Genomic DNA, 17,677 nt, shown 5'->3' on the forward strand with positions numbered 1-17,677 from the left:
GGGTAAACTGCCCTGTTGAGAAGCTTTAAGGGTAAAGTTTTCTAGAACAATTCTCTGAAGAATTTTCTTGATCTCCCCACCCCCTTTGCACCTCCCTGTTTGTTAGCATCTCAGTTTAAATATCCTTCTTAATAAAAACTAACCCTGTTGTCACCTTCTGAAATCCTGTCTTGGCTTTGGGCCTGTCCAGCTGAGCATGGTGGATTTCCGTTAAGTGGTTGAGGTGCTTTTATGTGTTTTAAGACAGCCTGATCAGAGAAAGCTTGAACCAGAAGGACATACGCTGTCTTGGAAGTCAGGCATTCATCCCTCTTACTGTGTGGTGCAAGCTACTTTACACCTCGAGGCATAGGAAACTACATATGGCTTAAGTCCTCTCTAGCTTTATTCAAATGCACTTAGTCAAAATGATGAAGACATTTTCCCTCGTTTAGACATCGAGAGCAGCATTGGAAATACAGAGAGGAAGTGAAGTTGCTTTTATTTTCTTACAAAGACCCTCAAATATAGTTTAATGTGAAATCAGCCAGAGGATTAGCTGTAGGATGGGCATATTCTGTGGACGTGTGTGCCTTGTCCTTATTGCATTATCTGCTTCTCTTTTTCAGTCGCAAATGAAGCTGGAGACAAGCCTGCCAGACCACTTGCCCGCTTCTCTCGTGAGTAGATCTTGTTTCACTCCCTTTCTGGGCTCCTTCAGAGGCTTTTTTTTGGCTTGCGAAGTCCACCTCTGTAATCCTGCCAGCTATCAGTAAAACAGGGTTGATAACAGAGTAATATAGGGAATATCCTTAGTGGGTTAATATTTCATTTGAGCCCCATGATGGGTGAGCTGTTCATTGCTATTGCCTTTTCAGTCCTTAGAGCTGTGGTTTATCAGACTGTGCTTTAGGGTTTTGCTATTCCAGGCCGGGTCCTTGGGAGTAGGAGAATTGTCACTGCCTGGGGACTTTTAGAAATGCAGAGCCCCAGGCCCACTGAATCAGTATCTGAATTTACAAATCCCTAGATGATTTCTCTACACTCTGGAGTTTGAAGACTTGCTGCCCTGGGAATCCCCGCAGAGAGTTCTGCCCTCAGGGGCGGGCTTTTTATGAAGACAGTGTGAGGGAGAGTATGTGAAATGCTTGTGGTTGCCAAGGTCCACACGTGTGAAAACACCGTCAGCACCCACAGTGGACTTAGGGTCTAGCGCCACTGGCTTTACCTCATTTAGGTGACATTTTGAAGCTTGTGTGAATATCGTGAAGTAGATTGAGAGCTTTTCCTTGGGCACAGATATCCCTGTAAGAGTCTTAGAGCTCCCCATCAATTTCACTAGGTTCTTTTGTCTCCAGGTCTTGATCGTAATGGGAGAACAGGAGCCAAAAGCCTCTCAGTGTTTTCTGTGCCCGTGTAATCAGCAAATTATGTGGCAAATGAATGCTTTCCCTGGAATGAAAATCCAGATTCCAACAAGGGAGCAGAAATACCAGAGGTTGAGCAGGGCTGAGTGGAGATGCTTCCCAAACCAGACAGGCGCAGAGTGGAGAAATGGTGGAGTAAATCAAAACAGGAGGATTTTTCTTCCAGGACCATCACTACTAGCTGGCTTTCACTTTAAGTAATTTCATTGACACTTTCTGGGCCTTAGTTTTGTCCATCTGAAAAATAGGAAATTCATACCCATCTTCTTTCCTTTATAAAAAAGTTACCTTCTTTTGAAGTCATGGCACACAAATTCGCAGTCACTGCCTTATTTACTAAGGTGGATCGAGTCTTGGGTGTGGATACGGCCATGGTAAGTCTTAATGTATAGAATCAAAGTATACTTTCTCTGTTTGGAGGGCCTTCTTCTGAATTCTGCCTTCCAGATTTTTTGGGAAGGTTTCAAAACTTTGGGATTGATTCCTAGAAATGGCTTTTATAGAACTGTAATAATAGATGATAACACGAGAGCATTAAGTGCTCACATTTGAGAAGGTGTGTGTAATAAAACACTCCTTTCTCACTCCCCTCCTACCTGGAACCATTACTTTCCAAAATAAGCATTTCATCCCACGGCTCAATGAGGATGATCCATATGCTTTTAGTCCCTTTATTTCTTGATCTCTTGAGCAATAGTCAGGCAAACTAATAAGCTGGAATGGTAACCCAACCATGCTGGACACACTGTGCTGCCCGCATCTCCGTGGGGGAGCCCGGGGCTGTGATGCTCATCACTGATGGGATGGGTTGGGGGCCTTTCACCGTGAAGCCAGAATGAAGCCTGGAGCAGCTGGTCCCTTCCAGAAGGGGGTGACTTCACTTGTAAACGGCTTCCACAACTTCTAGGTTGTGTGTCTGGGTTGGAAAGAGGATATGTCACTTGAAAGCTTATCAGTAGAAGATAAGTGAAGAGATGAGAGAAAAAAATACCATGTAGGTATTAGTGATTAGTGAGAAACCAATTAAGTTGGGCTGATTCTAGACCAAAAAAGGAAAAATATTTCAGTGCACTGTCCTGGAAAAAACTTTTTTATTTATTTTGAGAGAGAGCATGTGTGCATGTGCATGAGCTGGGGAGGGGCAGAGAGAGAGGGAGAGAGAGAGAGAGAGAGTCCCAAGCTGGCTCCGAGTTGTCAGCACAGAGCCTGATATGGGGCTCAATCCTCAAAACTGCGAGATCAAGACCTGAGCTGAAATCAAGGGTTAGATGCTTAACTGCCTGAGGCACCCAGGGACCCCATACGTATAGGTTTTGGTGGAGGTTCTAGGGATTGAACAGGGCATCATGAGGAAAAAAATAATTCTTAATGTAGCATTGTCTAATTGAGACTTTACTTACCACATTGAAAATGACCTTTGATGGTGTGATATGGTGTGACTGAAATGTTCAGTGTGGGAAGAGTAGAAGGATTTGGTTGACAGACTTTTCTTTGGAGGCTAGAAGATGAAGTACTACAACGCTCTCATTTTTGCCCCCACTAAGACACACATAAAGCCCTGACAGTGGGCACCATCCAGCACGGATTTAGGCCCGACGTGAGTGGGCAACGAGAATGTAGGCTGGAGGTGCTGTGAAAGCTGGACCCAAGAGGTGGGATAGGTGGTCAGCAGAAAGAGCTCAGGGTGGGAAGGAAGGGGCTGGCCCACTGGCCTCCCAAGTCTTCCCAAGGGTTTCATTCCCTTTAGGGGAGTCTCACATCCTGATTCCTGATTCTTCTGGTATATGCTGCTCATTTCTCCATAGATTTTGCCCATGCTTGAATCAATATACTTTTCTTGGCTTCCCCATATTGCAGCAGAGATGAGCTGTGTTGATTATATTAAGAAATTCCAAAAGAGAAACAGAGGGAAGTAGAGCTTAGGACTCATGAAAACATCTAGCTTTTCCAAGGGCTGGTTTCTGATCATGCCTTGGCCAGCTGGTTTGCCAGCCTTGCAGGCCTTACTCTGGTCACTTCTGCAATACAGCCCATCCCTGGCTTTCTTCTTGGAACCCCATCTCTAAGAGGCTGACACCACCACCCAGAACCATGAATCTTTCTCAAAGAAATCAATGCCAAAGCCTATGGGTCAAGCTCAGTTCCTGTCATCTTTAGACTGGAGTCACTTAATATGCCCTGAAATAGCAGCGCTGTGGTTGGGGACCCTGTGGAGTGAATTCTGTTTGTCTCTGGATCATATCGGAGCCCCTTTATCACCCTGACCCCATCATTTTAGGCTTAGCAGTGGCTTTTGACCTTAATCATAGCATTTGACTAATAGCCACAGGCATGGAGAGTAAACAGAAAGTCATTTTTCTAGGAGTGAAGGTGAGGAAGGAGAAGGAAGGAGAGAGGGAGGGGAATGAGATTCAGAGGCAGGGGAGAATACTATCTTTCCCTCCAAAACCTACAGAAGAATGACAGTGTCCAAGAGAATGAGGAATTGAGAGTGACCCTGACAGTAAGGTACTGGATGAGCCTGAGGCAGGTTGACTTTGGACCAGCAGATAGTTTAGAATGGCACCCATCATGAGTCCAGCTCTTCTGGGGCTGGAGCTCCTGTGTGTGGGGACTTCCTTCCCATGAATCAGGGCCGTGGGGGTGGGAGTATGAGCCTGTGGAGCACCTCACCTTGGTACTGCATGCCAAGCTCTCTGGCAGCCAGTGTCTCCATTGTGTCTCCATTTTATAAATGAGGACAACAAAGTTGGGAGAAAACACTGAGAATTTCTCACTCATGGAATTCTAGGCCTCCTGATTCCCAATCCTCGCTGTTCCCAGTGCACATTACTCCTCTTGGTCTAGGGGCTGTGTTTGCTAGCTCTGTAGCTCAGAGACTTGGGGGTCTGCCAGCTTGGTAGTGGAGATGCTCAAACTTCAGCTCAGGGAAGGCATTATAGATCCCCACTGTAGTGACGTCACTACATTTGGTTCCATCTGGGTTGGGAAGACCTTTCCTCAAACATCCCCTTCTCCCTGCTCACTGATATCAGGAATTCCCTGAAATAAGGGAATCACTTGAAGATTTGAAATGCCAATTCTCTCTGGAGTGAGGATACAGGGATTCATTCTTATTATGGTGAAAATGATTGATATCAGACCTTTTAATTTTTTCCCCTAGACACCTGAAAAAATATTCTCAGCGTGTAAACAGAGGGAACAAAAGAGCGCCAATCTGGGGTCAAGCCGAGAGGGGTCTCTGCTAGCCTAAGGAGCAGACCCTGAGTCTGGGGAAGCCTTTTAAAGGTTTGCACACTTGGCTGGCAACTCAGCCTTCTCTTGGAGATGGAGGTGACCTCTGGGGACCAGGGCTGTGCCGTGAAGAGCTGGACCGTCAGATGAGGAGCTCCTGGGGTCCCCCTGTGCCTGGGGCCCTTGGACTTCTTGGATGAAGTCAGCTGGCTGTGGGGCTGGGTCCCCTGCTGGTCCAGACATCTGAGGTGCTGGCATGGCTGCCCTCCGGCGCCATCCTGGAGAGCCCTCTTCCCTGGAGGTGTCTGCTTGATGTGTTTCCCAGTAGACAGTGGGCTCCTGGAGGCTGAAGGCCCCACCTGGTAGAGCTGTGTACTAACCTTGCCTGGTGTTGAGTGAAGGCAGAGTAAACTAGGTCCCTCCAGTTCTGTTCCTCACTTCTCTTCCTCATCCTCACTTCATAAGCAGGGGGACGTTAACCCACTGCCAGTACACACACTCCTGAAACCAGAGCAAGTCCTCAAGGGTCTCCCGCACACGAATGTCAGGGTGTCCAGACGACACTGAGGACACAGGCTCTGGTGTTTGTTAGGCCTGGGCTTGGGTTCTACATCTGGGAATTCTGAATTCTGTGTGAACTTGGGCAGGTAACTTACCCCTCTACGCCACACTTTCTGTATCTGGATTCCATGACAGATATTAGAACTTATTTCCAGGGTGGTTGTGGATGATCACATGCCAGAGTGAGTGGTAAACTACTTAAAAACATGTGACATGGTCTGTGACCTGTTTAGAACAATATTGGTCATTTGCTCTCTCTTCTCACCTCCCTCCCTCCCTTCCTTCTTTTCATATATATTTATGGAAAACTTCTATGCCAGGCCCTAGAGACACACACGAGCATGAGTTTGTCTTTAGGGAGCTCACAATCTGACCAGACAAGAAGTCAGTGTCTCCAGTGCAGTGTGTGGAGGGAGATGCTAGAGATTGTATGAGGAGCTGCATGAACCAGATGGAGAGAACCCATCTGACCTGGGGTGGGAGTAGACTCAAGGGAGTCCTCTTGGAGGAGATAAGCATTAGTCAAGGTTTGGGGAGTGACTGGAGGTTAATAGGTAGAGAAGGTAACTTCTAATCTTAAAAAAGAAAGCCTTCGAGGTCCATCCTTGGTCATTATACTAAGTGAAACAAGTCAGACGGAGAAGGACAAATATCTTATGGTCTCACTTACATGTGAAATAATACCCACCCCTGCCCCACCACCAAAAAACCAAACTTGGAGACAGAGAACAGATGGGTGGTTGCCAGAGGTGGATGGGGGAGGAGGTGTGGGGATGAATGGGAGAAGGTGGTAAAAAGCTACACATTCCCAGTTAGAAATAAGTTGTGGGGATGTAATGTATAATGTGGTAATGGTAGTTAATAATACTCTTCTGTGTATTTGAAAATTAAGAGAATAGATCTTAAAAGTTCTCATCACAAGAAAAAAATTTTGTAGCTATGTATGGTGACAGATGCTAACTAGACTTTTTGTGGTGATAAGTTCGCACTATATACAAATAAATCATGTTGTTCACTTGAAGCTAAGGTAATGTTATATGTCAATTATATCTCAAAAAAAAAATAAGGTAATACAACTTTTCAGGGATGCATGCAGTGTTCAGATACGGCCACAGTGTGGCAGCAAAAGCCCAGAGTTTGGTGTGCATCTCTACTCTAGGAGACTTAGAAGAGGTAGGCATTCAGTGCAGTGGACTCTTGTGAAGACCATCCAGGACATTGGAAGATCCTGTGCAGAGGAAAGCATTGGCCCCAAAACTTGTGTATCTGGAAAACTCCATTCTGGAGTTTTTATTGCTTCTCTAATTGAGGAGAGAATAATTTCTCCCCTGAGATGGGCAGTGGCTGAAAAGAAAATAGTGGGATCAAAAGCAGTAAGGAAATGGAGCCCTAATTGGCCTCTTTTGCTTTTGGAGGTAAAAATCCAGATAGTGTTGAAAACAGATTATCCTATTGAAGAGCTAGAGTAATTTGGGTGGATGAATGTTACAGCAAACGGAGGGTCACTTGCTCTATTTGTATTGGGAATATAATGTGGGCGGGTGAATGATCCCCTTCCCTGGGCAGAGAGGGGTGTACAGTGAGGCTGAGCTCTGGGGTTGGGATAGAGGGTGGGCCAGCACCTATTACATGGTGATGCCCACTGTGGAACTGCAGGGCAAACTCAAAATCCTATCTGACAGAGTGCTAGAGGTCAGCCAGAGAACTTTTTGAAATTGCTTGTCACAGCTAGGGAGGCCTGTTGCAAGCATTAGGAGTTTGAGTTGAACTTGGGTAGGTTATGGAACCGTAATGATGAGAAGGAGGGGATAAAATGGGTGGGAGGAAGGGCCAAGAGATGCCATGAGCAATGGGCTGTGGCTGATGGCTAGGTGTTCAGTGTTTCCAGGAGCATGTACTGTGGAGGAGCTAGAGCCATATAAAGGGCCCAGGACAGGGCGGGAACTGGATCTGAAGATTCTCTGACTTGTCTTAAACAACTCTATTTCTACAAAGTTCAGTTCTTGTATAGAGCTCTAGGTCTGAACTCAACAGTATTTAAGGACTGAATATCTTCATTTCTTACTTGTTCCAGCAGAAACTGGAATTTTAGCTTTAATAACAGCAGCTCTAAAATTTCTCTGCATGCAGAGCTTCGGGGTAGTGATCTAGCTCAGTGGTCCTCAAAGTGGTATCCCTGGAACTTGTTAGAAGTACAAGTACTTGGACCCCTTACCAGATTTGCTGAATCAGAAACTCCTGGAGTGGGTCCCAGTGGATGCTGTTGGTGATTCTGATGTACACCAGTTTCAGAACCACTGCTTTAGTTGTGAGGGTGGGGGTGGAGGTAGAGGCAGAATCATACAATTAGTATTATTAGTATTAGTATATTTCTGTAGGCACTTGTACTTAGATATGCATAAGACAGAGCAAATGTCAGCCACCCTTATCAAAGAGTAGTGTTTTATTATTTTAAGATAAAAATAATTTAAAAATTTTTTTACATTTATTTTTGAGAGACAGACAGAGCATGAACGGGAGGGGCAGAGAGAGAAAGAGACACAGAATCTGAAGCAAGCTCCAAGCTCTGAGCTGTTAGCACAGAGCCTGATGCGGGGCTCGAACCCATGAAACGTGAGATCATGACCTGAGCCAAAGTCAGACGCTCAGCCAACTGAGCCACCCAGGCACCACAAGATAAAAACAATTTTACATTATTTTTGTGGAGGATTGTGGGGGATGGCTGAAGGTGAGTAAGGGAAAATAGTCTAAAGGTACCCCTACCCCTACTCAACCCTTGGAACTGGCACTTCTCTGCATCATCTCTTGAATAAAATTCTCTTTCTCTTTCTGAGGCCATCTCCTGCCTATGCCTGACCTTTCCCCCTTCATGACAGGGTCATTATAAGACCTTTATTTGCTGAGCCACTGGTCTCCTGCTTGCACCTGCAAACCACGTGTATCGTCATCCTCAAACTGCAGTTTTTGTCATGACATATTTGTGTTTTAGAACCATAGACAGTTACTCCTCTACTTTTGTTCACCTAAGATTTGTCTGTCAGGCCACAAAGGGTTCCAGATTGTATCTTACTCTTTTTCTGTGCCCCTTTCATCAAATATGGTGGTTATCAGCCAAGCAAACCTGTTTGGTTTGGTAAACAGATATATCAACCCATTATGTTACATGTGAACAATTTCAAGTTAGACTAGAACTCACAACCTCATGTAAAATTCAAATCCTCTTTATGGCATCCCTGTCAGGGGGTCATGAGCTCTCTGCAAGAACTCCTCTAATGGGGAAAACTCAGCTTGTGCTGGAAAGGGTTGATGGTCATGGTCATAGTGAAGGATTGGAGTATATTGTGTGTTTGAGGAACTCCCTTTGATTTTCTCTTTCTGAATGTGTATGATCAGGTCTTTGAATATATCCACTGTATCACTCGGTCCCCAATATATTGGCCATTGGTTCACCAGTGCACTGTCTGATGATACTAGAAGTAGCTTCTAGGAGCTTGTGGATGGTATGTAGCCCACATGTCAGCTGGAGGCTCCTGGCCCATTGAGACCTAGGTAAATAGGGTGCAATCGCTGTTGTGTGCCCTTTGAAAGTTTAGGGTGCTCCTTCATGTTTCTGTGAATACCTGATTTAACCTACTATTTTCCTTGTCCTGATTTCCTACCTCTGTTGATTGTTTCCCTCTATATGCTCCGGCTGTCTTATCTGCCCCGACATAGACTCAGATGTGGAACAAAGCCCCTTCTCTTCTTTTGGAGTAACCAAATGCTACTGGTCAAAGCAGAACTTGAGCGAAGATGAGAGATCCACAAGAGAGATTACAATGTGCCATTGCATGCAGACAGGTGTAATTCACAGTTCTGTTCTCAATAGCCCTTTCATCTATCTCACCACCGATGATTAAAAAAATTTGTTTTAAATATTTATTTTTGAGAGACAGACAGAGCATGAGTGGGGGAGGGGCAGAGACAGAGAGAGACACACACACACAGAATCCAAAACAGGCTCCAGGCTCTGAGCTGTTAGCATAGAGCTTGACACAGGGCTTGAACTGGGAACAGTGAGATTGTGACCTGAGCTGAAGCTGGACCCTCAACTGACTGAGCCACCAGGTGCCCCAGATTATTTTAAAGACCACTTTGCCCATGTAGCTGCTGGCCTTCCACCCCTTGAGTCTTCTCTGCCTACCCTCCTTCTTTCTTTGCCTCATATTTCTATTTCCCTCTTAGGAACTGAAAGGCACTCTTCCAAGTTTCTCACACAGAGTACCTTGATCATCACATTAATTGTATAGGTATCTGCTGACACTTTTGCCCTCAGCACCTCATCTCTACTCCTTTTGACTTTTTCCCCCTGCATGTAGACTTATTTCTTTTTTCCCTACAGGGAATTAGAGTCCAACTTGTTGAGATACTAACAAATATTTACTCCTTACTACATGTATACAGGCTTACACAATTTAAAGATCTTATTAGAAATTTTCTGTGTGTAATGTAACTTCAGGGAAGGCAAAGACATGGGATAGCTATTACATGCCAAGCACATCCTCCTTTCCTCTCTCAATATATGCTCCTTTGAATAAAGTTAGGATGAAGTTTCTGGTTTCAGCAGGTGGACTAGGATAGCCTGAAACCCCTCCATTTTTATATGCATGTAGAAATGCTGAGTAAAATACTTTAAATAATACTTTAAAATGCATAGTTAAACTTGCAGTAAAGACATGGAACTCTGCAGGTGTAAATGAAGGAGAAATTTAACATTAGTACAGCAAGATGTAAACATGCCTGCTGACTCTGCAGCTATGCTGTGTGGGGGTGGTGTTGCCAAGCCCATGGGATCTCGTATTATGTATGTTAGCATCCACATGGGGTAAGGATTTCAGGCTGTGCAGAGTCCGGAGTTGGATCTGAGACTTCTGCCTGACCTTGGGCTCTTTTTTTTTCTTCTTTTTTTAAAGTAGTTTATTGTCGAATTAGTTTCCATACAACCCCCAGTGCTCTTCCTCACAAGGGCCCTCCTCCATCACCACCACCTCTTTTCCCCCCTCCCCCTTCAACCCTCAGTTCATTTTCAGTATTCAGTAGTCTCTCAAGTTTTGCGTCCCTCTCTCTCCCCAACTCTCTATCCCTCTTCCCCTCCCCCTGGACCTCCATTAGGTTTCTCCTGTTCTCCTGTTAGACCTATGAGTGCAAACATATGGTTTCTGTCCTTGTCTGCCTGACTTATTTCGCTTAGCATGACACCCTCAAGGTCCATCCACTTTCCTACCAATGGCCATATTTCATTCTTCCTCATTGCCATGTAATACTCCATTGTATATATATATATATACCACATCTTCTTGATGACCTTGGCCTCTTAAAACTTAGATGAAATGGATCATCTCCTTGAGAAGCAAACCACTACAACTCACCAGTTGTGAAATAGCTAATAGCTTCATAACTTAAGAAAATTGAATTAGTAATTAAAAATTCCCAAAAAGAAATCTCCAGGCCAAGTTAAACTGGAAAGTTCTACCAAATTTTTAAAGAAAAATTAACACCAATTCTACATATTCCCTTCCAGAAAATAGGGAGAATGAAACATTTCCCAATTCATTTTATGAAGTTAGTATTACCCTGATACCAAAACCAGAGGACTATAGACCAATATCCTCATGAATGTGGATGTAAAAGTTTTAAACAAAATATTAGCAAAATGATTCAACAGTATAAAAAGAATTGTACATCATACCAAGTGGGATTGATTCTCTTTCATAATTGAAAATTAATGTAATTCACAATACTAACAGGCTAAAGAAGAAAAATCACATGATTAAATCAATTGATGTAGAAAAAGCATTTGATGACATTAAAGATTCATGATAAAAGCTCTCAGGGAGGTAGGAATATACAGGAATGTCCTCATTTGATAAAGAGCATCCATAAGAAACTTACAGCTAATATTATACTTAATGGTGAAAGACTGATGCTTTCCCCCTAAAATTGGGAACAAGATGAGGATATCTGCTCACATCCTTTTATTCAACATAGTGCTGGAAGTTCTAGCCAGTGCAGTAAGGGAAGAAAATGAATAAAATGTGTACAGTCCAGAAAAGAAGAAGTCAAATTATCTCTGTTTACAGAAAAAAATGATTGTTTATTCAGAAAATTTTCAAGAATCTGTTAAAAGCCTTCTAGAACTAATAAGTGAATTCAGTGAGATTATAAGATATGAGATAAACATAAACAAATCAAAATTAAAAATAAAGTAGTATTTTCAAGGGTACCTGTGTGGCTCAGTCGGCCAAGCATCTGACTTCAGCTCAGGTCATGATCTCATGGTCCACGAGTTCAAGCCCCACATCGGGCTCTGTGCTGATGGTTCAGAGCCTGGAGCCTGCTTCTGATTCTGTGTCTCCTACTCTCTCTCTGCCCTTTCCCAGCTCATGCTCCATCTCTCTCTGTCTCAAAAATAAATAAACACACACACACACACACACACACACACACACACACACAAGTAGTATTTTCAATTGGTCAAAAAAAGTGAAATGTAGAGGTATAAATCTAGTAAAACATGAATGAGACTTATATGTGGAAAACTACAATGGTGATGAAGTGTCAAAGAAAATCTGAATAAATGGAAGGATATACTGTATTTATGGTTTGGAAGACTCAACATAGTGAAGATGTCAGTTCTCCGTAAATTGATATACAGATTTAACACAATTCCTATTAAGATCCCAATGAGAGTTTCTGGGGTACTGGGTGGCTCAGTCGGTTGAGCATCTGACTTCAGCTCAGTTCATGATCTCACAGTTTGTGGGTTTGAGCCCCACATCAGGCTCTGTGCTGACAGCTCAGAGCCTGGAGCCTGCTTCGGATTCTGTGTCTCCCTCTCTCTCTGACCCTACCTTGCTCACACTGTCTCTCTCTGTCTCTCAAAAATAAATAAAAAACATTAAAAAATAAAACAAAATCCCAATGAGAGTTTCTGTAAATATAGACAAGATGATTTTACAATATATATGGAAATTAAAAGGAACTAGAATAGCTAAAACAATTTTGTCAAAGAAGAATGAGGTACAAAGAATCAGTCTACTTGATTTCAAAGCTTAATGTATAGCCAGAATAATAAAGACTAGGTACTACTGGTAAAAGGATAGATTCATAGGTCAATGGAACAGAATAGAGAAGCCAGAAAGAGAGTCACACAAATATGCCCAACAGATTTTTGACAAAGGTGTAAAAGCAATTGAATAGAGCTAATATAGTCTTTTCAACAGATGGTGCCAGTGTAGTCGGACATCCGTAGGCAAAAATACAAACCTCAATCTAAGTCTCAAACTTTATACAAAAACTCATCAAAATGGATTATGGACTAAATCATAAAATCTAATGCTAAGAAACTTTTGGAAAAAAAAAGAAACAGAAAAAAGTCATGGGATTATAAAAGTAGGCAAGAAAGATGTGACACCAAGAGTGTGATCCATAAAGAGAAAACATTGATAAATTGGAATTCACCAACATTAGAAACTTTTGTTCTGCAAAAGACCCTGTTAAGATGTTGAAAAGACAAGCTAGAAAGTGGGAGAAAATATTTGCAAATAATTATGCTATCTAACAGAGTTCTAGTATTATATAAAGAATTCTTAAAACTCAAAAGTAAAAAAGAAAACAAGCCATTCAGACTTTGGCCAAGAGACAGAAAGAGCCATTTTACCAAAGAAGATACATAGATGACAAGTAAGTACTTGAAAAGATGTTCAACTTGATTGGCCACTAGGGAAATGCAAATTAAAGCCACAATGAGACCCATCTACCAGAATGGCTAAAACAAAAAAATGGTGACCACACCAAATCCTGCAAGGATGCAGAAAAGTGGCATCATTCATACATCGCTTGTGGCAAGCCAGTTATAAAAAGTGTGGCTATTTTTTTAAAAAAGCAAACAATGCAACTACCATATGACCCAGGAATTGCACATCTGGGCATTTATTCCAGAGACACGAAGACTTATATTTACACAAAAACCTGTACATGTGACACCTCACACCTGTTAGGATGGCTAGTGTAAAAGAAAAAAAAATAAAAGAAAACCCCCAAATATTGGCAAGGATATGGAGAGACCGGAACCCTTGTGCACTATTGGTGGGAATGTGAAGTAGTGTAGCTACCGTGGAAAAGTTTGGTAGTTCCTCAAAAAATTAAAAATAGAATAACCATATGATCTAGCAATTCTTCTTCTGGGTGTGTACCCCAAAGAACTGGGGTATTATTCACAGTACTGCAAAGGTGAAGCAGCCCAGGTGTCTATCAGTAGATGAATGGATGAACCAAATATCTATAGAAGAAAATGTACATACAATAGAATGTTATTCCGCCTTAAAAAGGAAGGAAATTCTGGCCCACACTACAACATGGATGCATCTTGAGGACATTCTGCTAAGTGAAATAAGCCAGTCACAGAAAGATAAGTACTATATGATCCTACTTACTTGAAGTACTTAGAGTAGCCAAATTCATAGAGACAGAAAGTAGCATCAGGTTACCAGGGGCTGAGAGGAGGGGACAGTTAGTTTCATGGGGACACAGCTCAGTTTTGCAAAATGAAGAGTTTTGGGGGGGGGTGATGGTTGTGCAACAACATGAATGTATTTAATGCCACTGAACTTGGTTACATATAAAATGTTTAAGATGGTAAATTTCATACTATGTATATTTTACTACACTTAAACCTGCATGTGAATAGTTATAGAAGTTGTGTTCATAATAGCCACAAATTGGAAACAACCTAGATTTATTGATCCAGTGTGTGGTTAAACAAACTGTAGTGTGTTCACACCATGGAATACCGCTCAGCAATGAAAAGAACAAGCTGCTGATGCAACAATGCACATGAATCTCCAGAGAATCACGCTGTGTGAAGAAACGAACCCCTAAAGCTTATACATGTGCTGTATGATTCCACGCACACAACGTCATTGATATGAAAAAATTCTAGAAATAGAGAACAGATTAGTGGTTGTCAGGAGTTAAGGAGGGAGTGGGCTGGGAGGAAGAGGCTGTGGCTATAGATGGATAACATGAAGATCTTTGCCATGCCAGTGTTCTGCCTCAGTGTCCACATCCTGGTTATGATGTACTACAGTGTTACAAAATGTTACTATTGAGGGAAACTGGGTACGTGGGATCTTTGTAATATCTCTTATAAGTGCATGTGAATTTATAATTTTCTCAGAGAAAAAAGTTTAATAAAAAAAACCTTTAAGATGACTTTCCATAGCCTTATGTCAAAATCCTTGGCATATGACATAAGACCCTTAAAATTCTGGCCCAACATGATCTCTCCTCTCATGCCCTAATTCATTATTTTGGCCTCAGGAAAATGAAATTTGTTGCCCTCCCATGCTGTTTCACTCCTCCATGCCTTTGTGCATATGGTTCTGTCTGAAATGTTTTATCCCTCTGATGATCCTCAAGCTAATCCATCTCTCAAAACTCTGGTCTTAGGCCACCTTTTCTGTGAAGCCTAGCCTGACCCCGGGACAAAATTATCACTCCCTGCTTTGTTTGGTATCAATGTATTTCTACATAGTTATATTATTACTTACTTCATACTGTATTATAAATATGTGTTTAATGACTATCCCCCTACTAGATTTTTGAGTTCTTTTAAAACAAAAACTGCCTTGCCAATCAGTACACAGTAAGTGTTCAATAAATCTTTGTTCAATTGGGTTGAAAGCAGAATGAGTAGAAATGTTTCAGATCTGCGCAATCTGGAATCTTTCCTTCTGAGGTAGTTATAAGATAAGGATATTTGGTCTCACCACTCCTATTCAACATTGTACTGCAGGGTTTAGCCAGGGCGTCTAGGCAGGGGTGGTGATGGGGGGAAACAAAATAAAGGTTTCAGATGGAAATATGAAAATAAAACTATTTGCTGATGCCAAAAAAAAAAAAAAAAAAAAGAAAAGAAAAGAAAAAGAAAGGAAATGCTCCAGACCTGTAATCATTCCAAACAAAGGAATAAAGCCACTTACTACTTGGACAGTTCTTAAAGATTCATACTTAATTACCTTATTAGAAAGAATTCAGGTGCATTTTAACTTATGGGACTCCCATGACTTACCAGTCACAATTTCCCATGATACCTTCTTTCCAACAAATATTTATGGAGCACCTACTGTATGCCATATACTACATTCCATCCCTCTGCCTTCCCCCACCCACTGACAGGCAGGTAGACTAAGGAGGTCCAGTGGTTCCTGTCGTGGTGTGCATTAGGTCTTCGCTAAGCCTTGGGTTTGAAGCCCAGGGTAAATACATCCAGTTTTGTACTATGTGCAACGTCAGTGTTTATCATCATGCAGATTAAGCTATGAACAGCTCCCCTGTGGTTATGAAGTCCTGGGGGGAAATGATCGTGCCAGAGCTGCACTTCTGGGAATCTATGAAAGAACTGCCTAGTTTCCAGGTCAGTAAATTTTATGAAGCCAGGTTCCCTAGTCCATTGAGCAAGATAGGAAGAGAGGTCAAGGTGTGAAGCCATTTGGGTAAGAAACTGAAGACAACCAATGCATGATACAATTGAAGTACATGGAAGGAAGAAAAGACAGAGAAGGTTATTGAAGTTTCTTGCTCTGATTTCTACAGCCTCAGAAGCAGGTATCTTAGATTCATATGAATAACTTTGAAAGGACATTTTTGGTGCAGGAATATAAAAATGAGTCAATTACGGTTCTTTTCCTAAAGGAGCTTACTACCAACAAACGGTCCATCAATTTTATTTTCTTACCAGCAATGGCTAGTTTGGGCCAAAATTTGAAAGGATCTTCTTTGTGACTAATATATTACCTCAAAGTCTCTATCTTTCTTGAATTCTTGATTAAAATGCCAAATCTCCAAGCAATTAATTTCAAACACTTTTATTTTTGATCACAGTACACATACGATTTCAACGTGTCTAGGATGAATGTGGCACATTCTTCCAAGTGCTCAGAGCACTTTCATACATACTGAATTCATTCCTACCAAGTTTTTATAATGAGGTTAAAAATCCATGCTGGAACTTCCCAAAGGAATACTAGGCAGATTTACAAATGAATCATCTAGCAGATGGTAAAACTTGGATTTTTGCATGCTTTGCAGACATTAGCATATTTCAAGGTAGTTATGCATTGAAAATTTTTCACTTAATTGTGGGGGTGGTGGTGTCTGAATTAGTGAAAAGTCTAAATAAATTATGAAAATTAAAAAAATGCTATCTTTTTATTCTCAAGTACCTAACTTACACTGACCATTTAACAAAGTGTCAAGTAGATTTTATTCTCAACAGATAAACTTCTCTTTTAATTGGTAGACTAAATGAACACTGTCAAAGTTCTTGAAAACAGTCTCCCTGTAATCTTGTCTACATCATTACTCTGCTCAACAGACTCATTCTTTTGATGTATGACAAAGAGTAATTGAAATATTTCCTCTTGGAATTGATGGTCCCACTATATAGTGATCTACTATACCATATGAATTTCTAAATAGACTTTGAAAATTATGTGGGAGCTGTGCCCATCAGTAGGGTAAAGAGAGATGCAAGGCTTTACTCTGAAGCAGGTTGGGCACCATTTTTTTGTGCTCACTCTTTAGGCTTGGGTTATGCATTGCTTATTATGGTAACTGTTTGGATATAAATGTCAATCTTACTCTTGTTTTTCTCTGCTGAATTTGTCTGGCAGCTCAAGTAGACAATGAGTGAAACCTAGAGTGACCTACATACCTTGCCTGTTGGAAAATAATAATATGATTTTTTTTTTGCATTCCAGAATGACTTAACTAGGGTTAAGTCCAAAATAAAATCTAAACAAAATATGAAGAACTAGGGAAGTGAAATACCATCATAAAAACATAGGGAAGAAGTAGCCTTCTGAAAAAGATTTAATGTAGAAGCCAAAAGAGAACATGTAAATGCTCCTTTGTATTCTGCATATGAAGAAGGAAGACATAGCACTTCTAAGATAGGAGCAGAAAGCCATAGAAAAGAAGCAGGTTGATTTTGATTTAAGATGCATAGAGAAACAATGCAAAGAAAGTAAATATAGGACATAGGAATTAAGATTCATGTTGAAATATAGAATTGACCCTGAAAAAATATAATCAATGATTGGAAGACAAACTTGAGAAATAGGATCTTACACCATAGATAAAAAATGGTAAGCCTGTATATGGCCAATTAATCTTTGACAAAGTAGGAAAGAGTATCCAATGGAAAAAAGACAGCCTCTTCAACAGGAGGTGTTGGGAGAGCTGGACAGCAACATGTAGAAGAATGAAATTAGACCACTTTCTTACACCATTCACAAAAATAAACTCAAAATGGATAAAGGATCTGAATCTGAGACAGGAAACCATAAAAACCCTAAAGGAGAAAGCAGGAAGCAGCTTCCTAGACTTCAATCACAGCAATTTCCTCCTTGACACATCCCCAAAGGCAAGGGAAT

The 17,677-nt window shown here is 41.5% G+C and overlaps 1 protein-coding gene across 3 annotated transcripts in view; it reads left to right on the plus strand.

The window, feature by feature from the left end:
* PDE1C (phosphodiesterase 1C) overlaps positions 1-17,677 on the plus strand; it is a 509,313-nt gene that overhangs the window by 98,608 nt on the left and 393,028 nt on the right. For all 3 annotated transcript variants that reach the window (XM_029925461.1, XM_029925470.1, XM_029925493.1), the window contains exon 2: positions 609-659. In XM_029925461.1, coding sequence (XP_029781321.1) covers positions 609-659 — 51 coding nt within the window. The remainder of the gene's footprint in view (positions 1-608; positions 660-17,677) is intronic.

The sequence above is a fragment of the Suricata suricatta genome, chromosome 2, assembly GCF_006229205.1.
Source record: "Suricata suricatta isolate VVHF042 chromosome 2, meerkat_22Aug2017_6uvM2_HiC, whole genome shotgun sequence".
NCBI classification, from domain to species: domain Eukaryota; kingdom Metazoa; phylum Chordata; class Mammalia; order Carnivora; family Herpestidae; genus Suricata; species Suricata suricatta.